The sequence below is a fragment of the Ptychodera flava genome, chromosome 19, assembly GCF_041260155.1.
Source record: "Ptychodera flava strain L36383 chromosome 19, AS_Pfla_20210202, whole genome shotgun sequence".
NCBI classification, from domain to species: Eukaryota; Metazoa; Hemichordata; class Enteropneusta; family Ptychoderidae; genus Ptychodera; species Ptychodera flava.
The window spans coordinates 19151995-19171470 of NC_091946.1; the positions used below are offsets into that span (position 1 = coordinate 19151995).

General features: G+C 37.4%; 1 protein-coding gene across 1 annotated transcript; it reads left to right on the forward strand.

The window, feature by feature from the left end:
* Positions 1-690: 690 nt before the first annotated feature.
* LOC139118832 (ADP-ribosyl cyclase/cyclic ADP-ribose hydrolase-like) lies at positions 691-16300 on the forward strand. The gene is made up of 7 exons (XM_070682325.1): positions 691-1003; positions 2751-2883; positions 9955-10167; positions 11646-11722; positions 12384-12476; positions 12898-12984; positions 13412-16300. The coding sequence occupies exons 1-7, from the start codon at positions 762-764 to the stop codon at positions 13578-13580; spliced, it is 1014 nt and encodes a 337-aa protein (XP_070538426.1). The 5' UTR covers positions 691-761; the 3' UTR covers positions 13581-16300.
* The last annotated feature ends 3176 nt before the right edge of the window (positions 16301-19476 follow it).

Here is a 19476-nt window from a genome sequence, read left to right on the forward strand (position 1 = left end):
TGATCAGGCTAGCAAGTTTGTTCTGTTTATTCTGAATTGGAAGCAAGTTTCTTTTGAAATATTGGAACGATACTAAATAGATTGAAAATGCATTTTGAAGAAAGATCCGTCTTCGTAGCTCTTGAAAATTATATCAAGAAGCGAAAGGAGGTCAAAAGATAGAGAAGAAAGAAGAATATTATCAATGGTAATCTAAACATCAAACATTGTATGCGTTCGTTGCAGCTTGATACAATGCTTCGCCGATTATTTTGCCGATTTCAAGCGTAGAAAATGATGAAAGTGTTCTCGTACATGTGTGGTCATTTTCGATGATTACATAAAGTAGCTGACCCACAGTATATGATCATTTCACAAGTTCTATTTTAATATTATTGAGCAGAAATTTTTTACGGTATTTCATTCGATGCTGGATATTGAAACTAGTGTAAATAATATTGTATATTTTGTTGCACCTTTTAAATTTTTCAAAACCCATTATAATATAGTAAACATGCGCTTAGAGGAAGTAGCGAGATTCAGACATCGACCGAAACTTAGTATATAATTGCATAAGGCTCAACCCTTAACTAATATGTACCTGTCTTTCCAAGGCTAGCTTTTTGAAACGCCGATTGTTTCCACATTGTGTTCCAACTCAACATACTTCCATGTATTATCACGCCGTCATGTGACCTCATGCGTGGCTCTGCTGAAACACGACCCATCGCTTACGGCTGTATTGGACAAAAGTCACACCATAGTCTGTGCGTTTGTTGAAAATGAACATTACCGCAATCCTCGTTGCCGTGTCTCTCTCTCTACTGTCAGCTGAAACGACATGGGCACACATGGAGAATTACAGACTTCATAAAATGCCGCTGTCTTTGGCTTACGGTAAGAACGATCTTAGCGTGAATGATTTTTGTCCGGAGAAAGGAACCACACGGTACCTGAAGGAGGTTTTCATTGGTCTCTGCTGGGAACACCAGTTTATTTACAACAGGCAGTCGTGCAGAACAAGGTAGGTTTTGTTCTTTTCGGATCTACACAAAGAATACCGAATGATGTATGTCCTTCTCTCAAACCTGTATTCCGCTACCGAAGCTAATATTCTGCCATCGCTTGGAGTTTAAGACGTACATTTGGTTCTATCTCTTTCAATTAACCGTAGAAAGGAAAAGTGGACCATTTCACGCGTTGGGACATTTACAACGAAAACACTTAATACTCGATCAGTTTCATTTCCGTCAATATTTTTGTCTCAACTTGAGAAATATGACGGTGTGCATAATTAGAGGTTATTACCCAATATCGCCTGTTCCCGTGTCGTATCCGCTTGAGGGTCATTTGTGGTGCGTCAGACACGAGACGAAGTCGAGTGTCTGACGCAGTACAAATGACACCCATGCTTATACGACGCAAGGAACAGGCGATATTGGGTAATAACTGGTTTATAATATACCCATGCCCAGAATTTTACTAATACTTATGAAAACCCTTAAAGTTTGAGGCTTTACTTTAGTGCGCCTTGCGCATAAAATATTTGTGTGAACAGGCTTCATTTATAAACTATACGAAGACATCCCTGCAAGTCTTCTTTATCTCAATGAGTCCCAAAAAGAGAGACACCGGGATTCAAATTTTGTCGTACAGGGGGATGATATGCTATTACAATTGTAACCGATCAAAAAATATCCTTTGCTTTAAATCTCTCCTGAATTCGATCGCTTTCGATCGTCGTACGGCACGGAGAAGGGCCGCCATTTTGTTTGTTTACACTGATATAGTTACCATGTCAACAGGCGTCGCGCACGTGATATTGTTGTCACGCCACGCCCTAACTACCTGTTCGGAGGTAAACCGTGCCGTGCGAAAGGCAGAATGTTTCCCAGAGCTTGTCTAAAAAATACAAGAACTTTAACAGAAAATCCATGGGAAAACATAACAGGACTCAACATGTTATCTGCGCATTTAGCAACCCGAAATATCCGTGTTCCTCAAAGCCCTTCAATTTTTTACGTCAACGACATCGATTCGCAGGCGGAGAGCAGCGACCATTTTGTTTGTTTACGTTGTTTACCATCAAATTGCAGATGTAGTTCGGGAACACTCCAAAAATGATGACGTTTATCATGCATCTCGAGGGGTTTAACGTGAAATATCACTGCTGATATTTTACGGTAAATGTCAGTAGGATGAAGCGATATAGGTATGGGTATATGATAAAGTATTAAATCCACCCTCTTGTTTCACTTCCGTTTGTATACTTTTGTACTAGACTGCAAAATATCCACATGTCAAACCAGTGTTAATGGTTTATCTTTACAGAACTTTTACAAATCATCTAGTTTAAAACAAGTGTACATATCTTGATTAATGATGCTGCTATTGCTGGTACATTGCCAACATAAAGTTTGAAATATTTGATTTAGAATAGATAACTACTATGTCAAAAGTATTAGTTCATTGTGTTGGCTCGGGGGAAGCATAATCGGTGAAGAGATTAACAAAAATACAACTTTGACCAATGAACCCTGGCCGGTTAAGTTCTCAAACACAATTTTCCGGTCCTTTAATCCGAAATAATCTCTATTGCTAATTCCTTCACCCCTGACTCTCCGAAAATGTATCTGAGATTGCTCCTGTAACGTTATAGGCCCGAAAGGATCTAGTAGTTAGTATATGTGATGACTTGCACAGTAAACACTCTAACATTTGAATATGGTTTATGTCTGTCGCTACTTTTATTTTGTTCCAATGCTCTTCAGCGAATTGAAAAACTGCACAGAACTCTGGGACTTGTTCCATGACGCGTTTGCATATCAAAGCCCGTGTAATGTGACCAGTGAAGGGTATCAGCCTTTCATTGACGAGTCAATGCAAGCCGTAGGAATAAATAAGGTTCGTAAGTATTTTATTAGTATTCTTTCAAATCCGTACAAAGTACCAGATGTGAACTGAAATGCTCAAATGTTTCGATATACATGTGTGTACGAAGTTTTTGGTGAATTAACACCTTTCCTCTCAAAATATACCTACCTCCCTGTACCTCCCTTTGGAAGGAAGTGTCCCACGCTAGGATAGGCTCAAGGTCCCCTGCCCTTTTATAACCGCGTTTATAGCGCAAGTGCGTTTCCGTAGGGCTCACATTTTTATGATGAATAACCTAATTCCAGTGGCTTGAATTAACCTAAGTACTCAATATTCTTGCAAATGGCAGAACTGTTCTGAAAATAGCATCTACAAAATAAACTCTTCAAATATGTTTTTCTTGCATTTGTAAAGAAAGCCGAGAATATTACACATTATCATTCTACACTTGTTGTCATAGATTTACCCCACGGAAAATTCGGTATGTGTTTTTCTTAACGAACACTAATCTCTACTTCGATATGAAAACAATATAAATATTGACATTCTCTCTAACAAACGTTTACATATTCTTTTCATCGAACATATAAAAAATTAATAACATATGAATGAGTAATAACATTCCAACGTCATAATCGCAATTCTTTTAAGTCATTGTGTTGTGATTAAATTTTAACACCTCTCAGATCGTCGAGTTAATTTGTTATAGCCTGGTATACATTATAACAGGGGTAAAAAAATCAACTCCGCTTTTTTTAAAGAGTTTTTCACAACACAGGGGATAGATTTATTTTCCTGGAAGACTTAGATTTCGTGACAAAGGTGAACCCTGTGGCCACATACTTGCTCTGCAAACACTGTATAAATCTGTAATATCACTTATTGTCATGGACCAGTTTGAATCGGTCATAGGCCAATTTTTATAGTTCGTTGAATATGTAAATTGCCACACACTTGACATGAACCAACATTAAGTCTTGTCAGTTCAGTCATATGTTGCTACGGGAGATATCTTTATCCAATCTCCACACACAGACTGAAATGAGGTGTCGCAGCTATGCGTTATGGATAATTCTAGCCAAGATAGAGTTTCTCAGAGCTAGACGTTGACCGCATGCCCCACCAATCTCTGTTGCAGGCAAATATAACTATTGTAAACTGGGACTTCTTTCAGTCCTACGCGTGCCGGACTGGCCAAATAAACTTTGGCATCCCCGACTTTGATAGGCGCTGTTCAAGCTAGCGAGGGTATTTTCGGTACTGTGGTAAAAATAATACATACAACCTCATAAATAATCTGCTATAACTTTGATAATCGCGTCTGCAAAGCTGGCAGCCGTTTTGGCATACATTTTGAATCATGGATTCACCTCCTTGTAACCTAGAGTAAGGTCTGTGTTCACGGAATCGAGAATCGACATTGAAACTGGCGTATTCTTCATTTATCTAAATTTTTCGGTTCGAAGTGTTATAAATAAAGAAAGGTATATTTTGGAAAACGCGCAATACCCAAAAAGTGGGTGTAAAATACCTGTGGTGTGATTTATCGCACCAACAGACAGACAGACAGACAGGCAGAAATACAGACAGGCAGACATCATTTCGATATTCGCTCTCGTGTTTGAACACGTGACCTAAAATGTGGTGAAAACCTAAAGTGGGCGAAATTGTTGTACGTCCTCAAATACTAGGAATACTAACTGCAGATGTAGTAAGGTTAAAATACAGGAAATAATTACGCAATAATGTACCCCCTCCAGGACCATAATGAACGAAAGGAAACTGCACAACAGAATTGTACGACGGCAAGATGAGTACATTATGAAATGCAAAGATTGCTTTAGTCGAGTATGGGCCAGAAAGGGGTACATTACTGCTATTATTATATAGTTTTGGCAATGCCAGGTAATTTGTAGATGTAGTAAACATCTGTGGCCATAATACGAGATAATCAACCACGGGCATTCTGTTGTTCTTAAATGATGGTGTATAAGCGTGTAAACATGATTTCGTATTTTAGTTTCCGTTTGCCGCTGGAGAACTTACATCGTGATTTTAAAAAAAAATAAAAGCCAAAAAAATGAGGTATTATTAATACAAAAGAAACAGTCGCATTCTGCTTGTTCACCTAAACTGATTACTCTTTCTCACGCCCGGTCTCTCTGCACCGCGGCATGCACGGCAGAGTTCTTACCAGGGCGTATTTACCGCAATCATGAAGCGCGTAGAATGACGATGGTACGTTGCTATGACTGACGTGTACATGAGCGCGGTGGCTGAAACAATCTTCCGGGTTCTATCGAAAGGCTTTCACTAAAACTGAAAAAAAATTAAATGTTCTTCTTTGGAATATTATATTGGAAGGTTTTTACTACGAAGAGAAATAAAAAATATGTCCTTTCTTCTGCGCATGACGAAACCACAGAACGGCATTTGCTGTATTAGCGTATTTTGCGACGTTCGAACATCCAAAGTCGCTACCGGATAACGGCAATTTGTAACGCACATAGTCAGGATTAGCGATGCATTTATTCTCGGTCATATTTCGAATATCTACTACATGTCTGTCATTTTCATAACTTGATGTGTGCTACGATGCCATTTCAAATTCCATACGTCGTTTTCGCGACGGAATTTGACTCGTTTCATCGGTAAATAATATCGTCCAGAAATGATTTGCATACCCTTGTGTATATATCATGTATATATCATTATGTGAAACGACACAGTGCAGGTCGCGCGCGTACCTATAGTACGCGTATATATGCGTGCGTCATTCCGCCGCGACGTTTCATCGAAAGAATACGGTCAATGGGGTCGCTTGTGACGTTCCCGTAGACACGTCCGACCTTGATCTGGTTTTGTAGCTAAGTAGGCATTTCAATCTGAACGGCATTCTGTTATAAATTTCTTACACAGTTATCATCAAAGTTCGTAATGCATATTATAAGCATCTTAGTTTATTCAGACTATCAATTCAGAACAACAGAGTGCCCGTGAATCAACCACATTATCAGTTATAGGGGGGCTTGTAGATTGAGTGGCGTGCGTCTGTGCGTCCATGCGTCCATTGAGATATCTCAGACATGCGTGGACTGATTTCTTTCAATTTAATACAGGGGTATTACACTATAGCGGACATATGCACATTAATTGTTTGGGGATACGATCCAATATGGCCGCTTGGCGGCCATTTTGTTTCATGTTGTGGGTATTATGCAGCCTTAATATGAACCAATTTCATTCAAACTTAGCACAAGGGCGATACACAATGACTCTAACATGCACTTAATTTTTGTGATACAATACAGATCTAATTTTTGCATGTCAATTGCTGTAACTCAAACATTCCTGTACGAACTTCATGTCTGTCGATTTTTGATGTGATATGATTTACCAGTTTCTCGTTATATATGTATTCTAAATCGAGAAACGAATCTGATTCGACGTACAGCAATTTTCTGAATCTGAATCAGTGGTAATGCAAGATGGAAAGTATAGGCGATAGCCACTTTCGCGTTTGCAAATTAAAATCATATGTACTTGGCGAACTTTGTTTTTGGACCTGATTGTTACGGTGGCGAATTAAAATTTTGCCTGAAAGTGAAGCAAACTGATAGGTAAAAAATCTGTCGCGGTTTGACAGGCAGGTCGCAGTTTAAGGTCGCCGCTTGAACCAAGTGATTTCATATCGCACTCAAAATGTCTAGCGGGATTAACCCAAAAAGTCGTGTTTTGAAACGTAGATACATGGATTATCACAATTTTTCTAAAATTATTTCATTCAATAAAATAGAAGTAATGATTTTGATAATATTATAATTTTGATAATATTAAATTCTGAGTGAAAATCCGATCAAGCGAACAGTTTTAGTGAGGTCATAGATCTGTAGATGGACATCCATTGTGAGGTAGATGACATTTGTGACGACACTCCGCCCTGCACTGCGCTGCAAACCCGGAAGTCCAAAACCAATGAGTACGCCAAAAATCTGTGTTGTGTCGCCTTACTTCGGCAAATATGGCGAAAAAGGGCTAGATCTTTCTTTCGATGCTGGAATGGCTGATTTGGGATGCAGCGCAGCGAGAACGATTTATGGATGATATACGCGCAGGAACTCTGTGTCACAGTGTGTATGTGATGATGTGGCCAATTCTGAGACGTGATCTGAAATAGCTGCTCTGGTCCGTGAATGTAAACACGGGCCAGTCTTTGCGAACAATGTTGCCAAATTCGATCGAAATATTGCCGACTGGACTCTAAACGGCAGGGCTCGAAATTAGCGGTACTCTCGCGACAGACTACCAACTTTTGCCTGGGGCTACCAAAGTCCATGAAATGGTAGCCCACATGGACTACCAAAGCCTGGGACATGAAATTCAGTCAGTACTTGGCGTGCCATGTCCGGTCTTTCACTTCTGGACGAGCTAAATGCAGTCAAACCCAGCTGGACACAGTAAGGCCAGACCACGACTTTGCTTTGCAAATTACAAAGACGACCTTGCGACGGAAGTTTTCAACATAGTTTCAATATCTCAACTGATGTACTTGGATGACAGGCACAGAAAATGATGGCCAATGAAAATGTATTTTCATTGCATTTTGATCAAAATGTATCAATCACAAACACCTCCCAACTACAGAAAGCCTATGGTCTGTTTTAGCCCTGCTGAGAAGGTATTGGTCATTGCAATGACGACTATCAAAATTGGCATGCAACTCTGAGAATGAAACGGGTTGTCAATACAATGATAGGTCACCAAAATTTTAGTGTCACTGCCGTAAATTATACTAGTTTCCTTTGGGTAATAAAGATGTGCAAGTTTTCTTATGAAATGACTAACAAATTCACTTCATGGGCAGAAACTTGAAAAATAGTTTTTTTTTTTCTCTTGTTAATGAAAAAAATCCCTAAACTAAAACATGCTTGGGCTACCAGCCATTGTCACTGGGCTACCAACTTCAGAAAATGGTAGCCCAAGTGGACTACCAGGGAAAAAGTTAATTTCGAGCAATGAACGATAACATTCAGCATATATAAACAGTTTTCAAGAAACCATAGATCTGACGAGGAAAGTCTAGTTTCCGTTTGAGCATGGTCACATATATATAGCTCGTGCTTTCTTAACGGAGTCGATCATAACAAACAGCGATAATTTTATCTCCGATTTGACATCTGCCAAGGTATTTTGCACAATACTGATTCCGTGAAACAGGTCAATTTCTATATCTCGTGCTCTGGCTTATTGATATTTATAGTTTAAATTTGTTTCATAGTTGACATTTGTATGATAATACAAGCAATAATAGACTTTTGTGATCCCCTATATCTTGTTTCTTACCTCTCATATTTGGTATATGTATGTATACCAAAGATAGGTTATCTTATAAAGTGAATCAGTTCATTTGCATCTCATTTGCATGTCTGTGTGTATGTATGTATGTCTGTATGTCCGTTAAGATCAAAAACTCCTAAATCGCAACACCTACCACCTTAGTATTTGGTGTACTGGTGCACCCCGGAGTGGAGATGTTAATTTGTTCAGTGCCAAAGAAATATGCAAATGAGGAGAAAAGAAAAATCTTGCAAATTGCTAAAACTCTGTAAACGTAGGTAAGATTTGGTTTAAGCTTGGTATGCAGGTTTCTTTAGGTATAGTAAGTTAGATGTGAACAAATTGGGATAAAAGTTGCATGTTTGTATTTTGAAGGTAATTTTTTCTGTTTTTAGTCAAATCATCTATTTTTCTGAAACGGCTTGTCCAATTGCTTTGAAAGTTGGTATCGATGTTCCTCAGGATGACCTCAGTCAAGTTTGTACAAATTGTAGTGAAATTTTAATATTTCCCAATTTTTGGTCAAATATTTTTTTCATTAGAAACTACTTCTCTGATAGCTTTGATATTTTGTATACAGATTCACAATTTTAATCGAAATGTGATGTATTCAAATTCTGATGAGATCTGCGATTTTGTATTTTTGGGGCAATTTTTGTTATTTTTGGTCAAATAAATTGTTTCTCAAAATTACTTGTCTGATAGCGTTGATATTTAGTAGACACGTTCCTAAAGATGATATTAATTTAATATGTTAAAATTATGATGAAATCTGCAATCATGTATTTTTGTAGATATTTTTGCCTTTTGGTCAGGGTGGCCCAATATGTGCTATAAGATTTCCTCCTTCATCAAAAAATGTGTCATAAAACGTTATTCTGTACATTTGTTGCATACTACGTATTTCAGTAAATGTTATCTATTTTTCATGAAAAAAACGAGAGAAAACTTTGCTGTGTGCCTGTAACTGATGACATATTTGTCAACACAAATGCGGGTTGATTGTCTTTAAAGGACAAAAAACTAATCAAATTGATGTAACATATTTACCTTGAGTGCCTGTATGTCTAACTATTTTATCATTAGGGGCCCTGGATAATTGAAGCATGTGCCTGGTAAAGTGCGTTTGGCTTCAACCCCCTCCTAAACAAAAGTTTGGAAGTGCGAAAATCCAACCCAGCCTCCTTCTGTATCATACCTACAATCGGCAATTACATGGCTATGAATATACGGTGTTTTCAATCGGGTTCGAACCCACAACTTACAGCATCAAGTCACCTAGTGGAGAAGCAACAGGCAGAAATGCTCAGCCAAATCACGCATCTCGCATACGCTCCCACCTCCACTGGCATACCGCCTCTAAAATCTATCTTTATTCATCAACAACTCGACAATTATGCAAATTATCCAAAATTGTTGTTACGTTATTTTACACCATGCACTGAATTGAACCACATGTATGTCAACAGAATGGTGTAGCGCAGGTGCCGCACATTATAGCTTGAAAAACATATACACACACACATACATACATACATACATACATACATACATACATACATACATACATACATACACACATACATACATACATACATACATACATACGTAACAAAGATTAAAATTTGATGCCAAGAGCAAGAGCGAACCGTGCTACATAGCGAATATAACACGGTTATATTCACATCTCAACCAATCAGATCACTGTATTAGCGCCATCAACTGGTATGATATAATGCTCATTATATCCCTTCGTACTGGTAGACTTTGTTTTGGTCAGGAACATTCAATGTTGCCCATGTGCGCACGTATGACAACCGGCAGTACTCGGCACTGGAGGATACGTTGCCTGGGTATATCGCACAGATGGTGACGTGGTGTGGACAGGAAGATTACCCTGGAATAAATTATGATACATGTGACGGAGAATGCATGGATGAATCGAAAGAAGCATATTGGAGAACAGCTTCTGCCAAGGTATTGTTCCGTTTGATCTCTTATTATCTGTCTGACAGTGTTCTTAGTTGAAAGCGGTTTGTTTTGTAGCTAGAGTTGGCTTGAGGACTAGAGGACTGACGAGAATGTTGTAGGGATTATAATGCTGCTGCAGACGGCGATGACTACGACGGCGACGACGATGATGATAGTGATGATGATAGCCCCATCTTCAAAGGGCCAGTGGCTGTAATTTTTTTCTGATTTTTTCCACTATTTGTGTTTTTCATGTCAACTTCAGTTTCTTGATCTACTCCCAAAGTATGTTGAGACAATTACTATTAAGCTGGTCAACACAGTATCCATATGTTTAAAGAGGCACTCCCACTTGGTAACATTTTTAAAACACATTTTTTAATGCCAACGGTCGATATTTGACATGGCGACTGCGCGCGGATCGCGAGATATCGATAAAAACATGTCCTCAAAAAAGTTAAAGTTTGAATTCCGGTGGCCCACCTGAATTCAGCTTCCGAACATAGAACGTTCGGCACTGGGGCCATTGTCAACTAAGCTATGGAGTACGAGTCTACGCTGACGCTGCTGTATGCCACAGCAGTACCACTCGCGTCGGTGAGCGGTCATGTCCCGTGGGAGAAAGCCGAGTCCTACTGACTCGGCAAAAAAACGAAAAACAAAGTTACTTTGCTGATTCCACCAGAATTCGCATAGGTGACTAGTACAGATAGGTGCGGTTGATACATAGTATGCATAGTGGCCGCCGCGTGGTATGCGCGCATACCACGCGGCGGCCACTATGTATCGAACCACGCGTAACTGTGTGGCAGACGACAAAATGTAGTCATCAGAGACACTAATATTTCACACGTCAAAACTGATATCTATGTGGTATTGTTTAAAAATTTAATACAACTGATTGAGAATAATGAAACGACAAAAACTAAGGAGAAGTTTTAAAAAGAATTACCAGAGGAAAGGGCATTGATAATGATGTATATAAAGTCATCGCAGTAGGAGGTAAATTAATTGCGTCATTCGAACGTTTTTGGACTCCTTAGAATATCGTCAATCAGCACAACAACACACTTTCGGGGATTTCGGTCATATCCAGAAACGGTCGTAAAACTTCGGGATGTGAAAAATACGCTCGAGAATGACATGTTTTTATCTATATCTCGCGATCCGCGCGGAGTCGCCACGTCAAATATCGACCGTTGGCATTAAAAATATGTGTTTTAAAATTTTACCAAGTGGGAGTGCCTCTTTAAAATGCACTGTCGTTGTTTACTTGAATTCTAGTCCAGATCAGAATTCACTTGCCAACAATAACACTCCATTCTACACACATACAACCTTAGGTGACTAGCAGAATACCATATATATCAGCATGCGTTTTGGAGTAGGACAAGAACTATAGTACAAACAAAACATAGTGAAAAAATTCACAGGTACAAGCCCTTTATGTGAGTTACCGTACTATGTTTGTTTTTTACTGGTAGTTTGCAAGTCTAGCTGAAGGTAAAGTTACAGTAATGTTGAATGGTTCCAAGGAAAGAGGGGCTTTCCGCAACACCAGGTAATCACTTATCAACTTACCCTGATACATGGCCTCACATCAATCGATCGATCAATCAATCTATCAATCAATAAGTTAATAAAGAATAAGTAAAAACAAAAGTAAATCATACATATGTATATAATACAATATATATTTCACTAAAAATTAGGGGAAAAAATGCATGCAAATTTCATCAGCATTTTCAAAAATCAAATCATCACTTGGAATCTATACATCAGATTTTAAAGCCATCAGGAAAGTGATATAAGAGAATATGATGTTTAGCCATAATAAGAAAATTGTTTTAATCAATATTACCTCAAATTTCACTTCATTTTACAAATCCTCATTGAGTTATTCCACAGACGCTAAAAAATAAATTGAAATACATCGTACAGACAGTCAGAAGACAGATAGACAGACAGCCATATAAATTGACACTCACAGAACGATGACCTTAGCTTCCTGGTGTGCTGTGTGTAGAATGTGTAAGAATCATGAATAAACAGGATTATTGTATATGAAAAATATCTTTCACTACTCCAAGATAAACCTTGTATAAAGAAATTCTTCTGACTACATTGGGTTACAATATCCATTTAGTTTGCTTACCTGTCTCATACAATGCTGTTTGGACAGCTCATGAGTGATAGAGTTTGACAACGCACTCTCTCCGCAGTTTTTTCGCCAGGTATGAACTTCCTTATCTGAATCCGGAAAAGGTGACAGTATTCAATGTATTGGTCATTCATTCACTTGATGCCCCTGTGATGTAAGTATATAATTGACTTACGAATTACATTTTCAATATAAGCAGTGCGAAATTCAATACGTGAAGAAGTCTTCGAGAGTGCAGGTCAGACGTCGTGTTATCGAGTTACAACACAGGAAAATAAGGTTTGTGCCTCGATTTGCATTTAGTAAAAGATTGATGTATCTCAACAAATAGAAATACTCGTGATTAAAGTCTGCAACATGATAAGAGCTTGCACTTTGCATACTAAATGTGTTGTCTATAGACGGTATAAATACGTTTACAAATATCATAGGCTGATATTACTCACCCTATATTTTCCACAATGATGAAGTCCAGTTGAAAGTTTAAAAACAGCGAAATGTGCAGTTTGCTTTCTCCTCATGCCTTCATAAATCATAGCTTCACATTTAGTTGAATTTTTTTTTCAATATGGCAGAGAAAAATGTGGTGAGGGATCGTTGTTAGAACTAGAAAAGAAATTGGGCGAATACAAGTTGCGACACAATTGTCGTGATGACCCTGAGTGAGTACAATTAACTCTCCTTCTTTCTCTCTTTGAAGGATTCTCATATCTGCCTATTAATCATGAACAACTATTTCTTCGAACTGCAATTCTACGATGTTTAATCGGCATTCAATTACGTGAGAGGAGATATAAAGGTCGTCAGCAGACGCTTTCAAGTTCATATTCTCGCGCAAAAAACACTTTCACTTTATTTGAAAGTTGCACACACAATTGGATGGTTTGTAAAAACGTATGTTGTATAAACATAGGAGAAGCAATAACCGATTTTGCTGTGTATTTATTATCCATTGTTTGAGCCACATGCTTGCAGTACATAGTCACTTAGCTCAAGTCCTGACAGTATGATAATAAGTCAAATTTGCAACCTACTTATCAATGTTACACAAGAATTGGCTTAACGGACTATTTATAATTTTCTCCACAGAGATATTAAACACATCTTGTGTTCCGCTAGCCCTGGGTCCCGAACTTGCCAGGATTGGAAAATGTTAAATTGTACATGTACTGCTGAGACAAGCCGAACAGTAATATTTACTGGAGATCTGGTGTTACCGATAATCACTTTCTTTACGATTTACAATTTTGTATTGTAAGGTGTAATGCACCCGGGGACGAACATTCACACTCTCAAACCTAATTTTTCGAATCACTTTTTTGTCTAACCCCTTGTGGATTGGTCATTTTAAAGCTCGTGCAGTAAATTACCTTTTAACCGGCTTGTTTTTGTGAAAAACGAACAATTTATTCTCCCTTCTTGAATTTCAAGTGTCGGTAAATATTATATATGTTTCCTTTGTTGAAAAATTTGCATTGTTACACCCTGAACATATTCTTGTTTTCGAAAGAATGGTTAAAAGTTTTCTTACAGAAAGCATGAGAGAATTTTTTAAGTATTTTAATTGAGGCGCGTACAATCTTGACTGCATTTGCTGTTCCAAGCTAGCTAAAATATCGTTCCCCGGATTTTCCTGGCAAAGCATCAGAGGCGGCGAGAGCACGTTTCTCATATCCTAGTAACTCTATGACAGTGAATGCCTATAGAAATATATATTGCCAATGCAAAACAAACAAGAAACATTTGTTCCAGCGAATTTCGTCACTTTTAAATGTAACAAAAACACAGTTGTTTCTGATGACGTGTTGATTCAGAGGAATAAGTAGCTGTGCATTTGAGGTTCTTCAGTACCTTTGTTCTGTACCTGGTTTGTGGTCAACTTGGGATTCTACTCTATATGTTGAATCCTAGTCCATTGCATGATTGCTGTATACGGTAAAGTTGGACCTATAGAGCTGAAGATAGATGAAAGATTGAGTTTTGCTCTACTCGTACATACTGAGGAATGAAATTTCAACAATAAACATGCCTATTACATACGCAGGCAGTGTTTACAGATTGAAAGTTGGCAGCTAAATGTGCTCTTTGGAGAAGAACAAGAACAATGCAAGCAGAATAAAGGCGCTGAAAAAGTTTAAATACACTACTGTTTCTCTAACACATTCTATAGACATAATGTTTTAACTGTTTGATTTTACTATGCCTGTATATTTTGGCTTCTTTTCCGGTGCCCCAACCTTTTGGTAGCCCTTATCTGAGTGACTGTATATATCAGGAAGACTGTCTTGCCCTCCAAAATAAAAACAGCATGCTTTAACTGAATCACTAATGAAAGTTACAGCTTTTCTTACAACACCATTATTTTACAGTGTAAGTCGCTGGGAAAGAGACCAAATAAACAAGTCCTGATAAAGAATTGATGAAAAACAGTGCTGAAGTATTTGGGGCTATTTTGTGCGACATCAAGTATTCCACATTGTTGGAAGTTACTGCAGCGATTTCGCGGTACAAATCATTTGTCTGGCTTTAATTGCTTTGTAAGTTTCACAAAAGGGAAAGATTCGAATAGTTAAAAAAATTATTGTATCAAAGTTCCTTTATGTTGCATCTCTCACCAATTTGCCAGAAAACTATCGGAAACAAATTAAAACACTTATTTTCAATTTTATTTGGAATGTTAATTTATTAGAGGGTTAGACGAAGTTCTCTTGTTGATAGAATTAGTAAAGGTGGTCTTAATTCACCTCATTTATATGGTTTTGGTTTCGAGATTAAAATGGTTTATTAGGTATTTTCAACCTGGCCAAAGTGGATAGAAACTTTGCTTAAGTTATTATCTGAACAGCATTGGCAATTTTGATTTCCTGGTTCATTGTAACTCTAATGTCAATACCTTGGGGCGTAATCTTACAAGTTTTTATAGAGATGTATTTTCAGATTGGTCTGCAATAAGTCTTAAGACTGATGAGAATGAGTTCATCTGGAATAATCAACATGTTGTAATTCATGGACAGTCAGTTTTTAATAGATTTTCTATATGCGGGTATATGGTGTGTGATTTACATGACAACAATGGAAAACTTATTCCTTTTGGCTTTTGGGTAAAACACGGTGTACCAAAACGGCTTTTTATACTGTGGGCTGGTATTGTATCTGTTGTTTCTAAACACAAACATCCTTCAAATCCCACAGCAGTTTCTTTCAACCTAAAAGGCTTAACGTTTTAAGGGGAAACAAGTTGTAGAATCTACCTACCTTAGAAATAAAATCATAGTATGACATTTTGATGTATAAAAAGCAAACGTTAGTTACTTCAATGACAAACTCGTCACTATCCTTGGACAGGAAATTGTTAACAATAGTTCTAGTTACTTTGATCTTCAACAGAAAGTTGCAACAGATGTAAAAAGTTTTGAATTTCAATATAAAATACTACATAATTGTATCACCACAAACTACTGGTTAATGAAATGGAAGAAACTGCTCATGATCTGTGTACATTTTGTGGAACGGAAAGAGAAACCCAGTTTCATTTATTTTGTGATTGTATATCTGTGAACATTTTTGGCACAAATTTGAAGAATGGTGGCATAGAGTTACATTGAAGTCAATCAATTTAAACAACCGTGACATATATTCTCGGCAACCTTGAATTCAGTTGTATTTTAAATTACTGTATTATCTTGGGGAAACAGTTCCTGTATAAGTGTAGATGAAAAAATAAAATTCTTCCCGTTCTATTTATTTATAACAGAGGTTAAACAAAAACACAAATTGAGAGAAACTTTGCCTACAAAAATAGAACAATGAAAAGTATATGTTGCTGGCATACTCTGGTAATGTACTTTAAATCATAGATTGAGAATGTCTTTTCATGTAAGCACTATTCTTGTTCTTTATCTTTTTTCAGAGTTTTGTTTCCGTTGTCTTCTTTCTGTACCTTTTTCTCCTATTTGTAAATAAAGATAATTAAAAAGATTTCTTGCAAATATGTTGACCTAATCATCACCATTACTGTCATAATCATCACTATTACTGTCAATTGAACTTTTGATCTCAACACGCTAGATTTTTTAGTCACTAAAATTTTCGGTTGCAGCACTACAACCTTCGTCAGCAGAATAATCCGATCTCAATGTAGTGACCTTTCGGATACATGACATCAAAATCGGGTCATAGACTTTTGGTAATTTATACCTTCCCCTGTTTCTGTTGAGGTATGGCTGGTTAACACGGATATATATCGCCTCCTTGATGCCCCTTTCGAAGTATCGGGGATCCCTATCAAGAATTTGTGCATTTTCCAAGTCGACAAAGTGGTCTTGTGATTCAATGTGGATATGTTGGGAAACCTCCGATGTTGTAGAGTTGGGACGTCGGTGTTCAAGAATTCTGGTTTTTAGAGATTTCTCCGCAATTAAAACTGCAATTAAATGATGATGGTAATCATGATGCAAGATTCCTCCTCACTGAGAATGATAGGTATATTGTTCTTAGAAAACAAATGTTGTATCCGCCAACGCCTCCATACGAAATTAGTTTGACAAGTAACTCAACAGTCAGATACCGGGTATCAGCTATGCTAAGACTCAATATATAATTGTTCGAAGTTGTTCTCATCTCTCTAACCCGTATCATCAAAGTAATGAAGCATAAATTTCCAAATATGCCTATATATGATATTGTACACTATGTAAAATATGTTATGTCAGTGTCGTCATTAAACATTGCTTACCCTTTGTCAGTTACATTGAGAAAGAAAGCACTGTTGCAGTATGTGTCATTTATTGTACTATTCATATTCGTCTAAGAAATCGCTGCGTGTTGAATGTGGATTTTCTTTGAATAGAGCTTGCTAGACCAGTAATTGCAATGAAGTAGGAAATAGGGTTACATTGTAAATATTATGTACGCAAGACATCAGCGTTTGAAAGTTTAAGTTTTTTGATTACCAGTTTTAAAGCTCAATAAAATCTTTCCAAGTCCCTCGTTGCCGTCTTATAGACGGAAACCCTGTGTTTTGCTGTCAAGATACGTCTTCCCTGCTTTATGACGGTAATTTTTACTTATACTTGTCAGCATGGCCACGTTTCTGATATTGTCACACCAATGCGCTTCGTTTAAGATGTTATGACTACCATCGCAACGATACGTTGAATGAAGTTATGCCATGCCACCAATGACACTTGAATTTTAGAACCGCGAATCTATCATTCATATTTTTGCTCCAAATATTCAATGACTAAATTTTGCCTGGTCTAGCAACAAATTGTTTGAAATAGTTGAGCTAATTTGCTACTGATATCGCTCTTTTCATGCAAAGCTACTGAGGGAAATGAATGCTGAAGAAATGTGTATGACGTCAAGTCACTAATGAACGCGTGCTGCATTTAAATTAGCAGAGAAGTGTTTTAGGAAGCAATTTGCCGAAACATTCGTAACGGCTGTTGTCCAGCAAATCTGACCATAAGCAGTATAAAGGCAAATGAATAAATATTACTATGATAGTATAAAGATCAATGCTTTAGTCTAAAAGTAGGAATTATTACCGTCTCTCTTTTTTAAAGTAAATTTAAAAATATCACATACTTTCTCAGAACCTATATTACTGGTGTTTTTTTGACAAATCCTGAACTGTCGATGTATACAGATGAATAAAATAAAATTGGAATATAAGACTAACATGTATAAAGAAGACTCAATTTGTTTCGGATAAAGACTTGCATATCTTTCGTGATTTTCTGTTATGAGGAAAAAAACAGTCGTAAAAATGAAAGTAAACACCCTGATATAAATTAAGTTGATGAATTTGAAGTTTACTAGAGCAGGTTGACTGGAAAACAGTAGTTATTCCACACTATATTAAAATAACTGATAAGTAATCAAAATGTACCTTGCCAACAAAGACAAAACTAGAAATTGTTAATTATTATTACAACGGGCGATGCTATAATAGTAAGGGTAAATTGATGCCAAAGTTGGCATTTGGCAATTTAAGGTTGCTGTAATTTTGGGCACCCTATTGAAGGCATTGGCTTTTTGCTTGTTCAAATTTAGGGAATATTTAATACTGTCAGAACATGAAATGGTAGAGTGTCGTGAAACAGGTTTGAGAAAACATGCAGTGTTAATATGAACTATGTGAACCTCCTTAGTACATCTCACAAGCATTTTCCGTTTAAGTTTGACGGACTGCGTGTCGGTCTACAGGCTACAGGGGGTAAAGTGCATTGCAGAGTACATGCGCTCGTATTTGTTTTCTACTATTAAAACAAGTTGTGTATGTGATGTGTAATGGAATGGTTTGAAGAAATGTCACTTTGCAATTGTAACAGTCAGTTTAAAGGAACAGTGTTATTTAAAATTCGGACATTTAGTATTTCTGATCATTAACAATCCAGTGAAGCACACGTCATCACACGGGCATGCACCATTCCGGCCTAGTTCAGTTACACGAATCAAAGTGCCAAATTGTTGTGGCCTATACGTTTCCTACAACCTGCTCGTGATTAAATACAAGCCAAGCCAGTCATCATACTACTACTAGCTCATTTGGGAAGGTGGAAAGATAAAATGTTGGTGTCAGAAAACATGTAGCCGCAGAGGGAGCATAATGTCATATATCAAAATCATGAAGCTGTCCTGTCTGGCCATGCCTGGCAGAGCCGATGGCTTCTGATCGGCCCGAAACAAAAATGTGTGTATGGGAAAGTTTACTAGAATACCTATGTACCCTTAAAGATCTTCGCCAACTTTGCCTTTCGAGACAATTCCTACACATCCAATACCTGCCACTGTAAACTTATTGTTTTCTTACTCATTGTTTAACCGCCGGTCAAAATTTGGCAGCAGTGCTTATCAAGCAAACGCTATACAAACGTTACATGATGTAACTGCAAAACGTTTGAATGCTTATATTGAGTGCGTAAAAATGTTTCCGTAGGATTTGTACAGAGGCAAGACTTCAGCTCATGATATGACATCGTATAAGAAAAGAGGGTACGTCACAGTAATCTCATAATTATTCAGAAACCGATTAAATGCGAGATCATACGTCAAATAACGCTAGGCACAAATATTATTGTAGATTATTACTATAGGCCCCTCATTAAGGTAGTATGCGTCTCAAAAGTGACGATATTTAGAAATCAAAA

Bases quoted from the DNA above. Each gene is read 5' to 3' on its own strand.
- LOC139118832 (XM_070682325.1), top strand. From the start codon at position 762: ATGAACATTACCGCAATCCTCGTTGCCGTGTCTCTCTCTCTACTGTCA. The intron at 10,168-11,645 runs GTATTGTTCCGT...TTTTACTGGTAG, and splicing joins GGAGAACAGCTTCTGCCAAG to TTTGCAAGTCTAGCTGAAGG. The intron at 12,477-12,897 runs GTAAGTATATAA...TCAATATGGCAG, and splicing joins TCACTTGATGCCCCTGTGAT to AGAAAAATGTGGTGAGGGAT.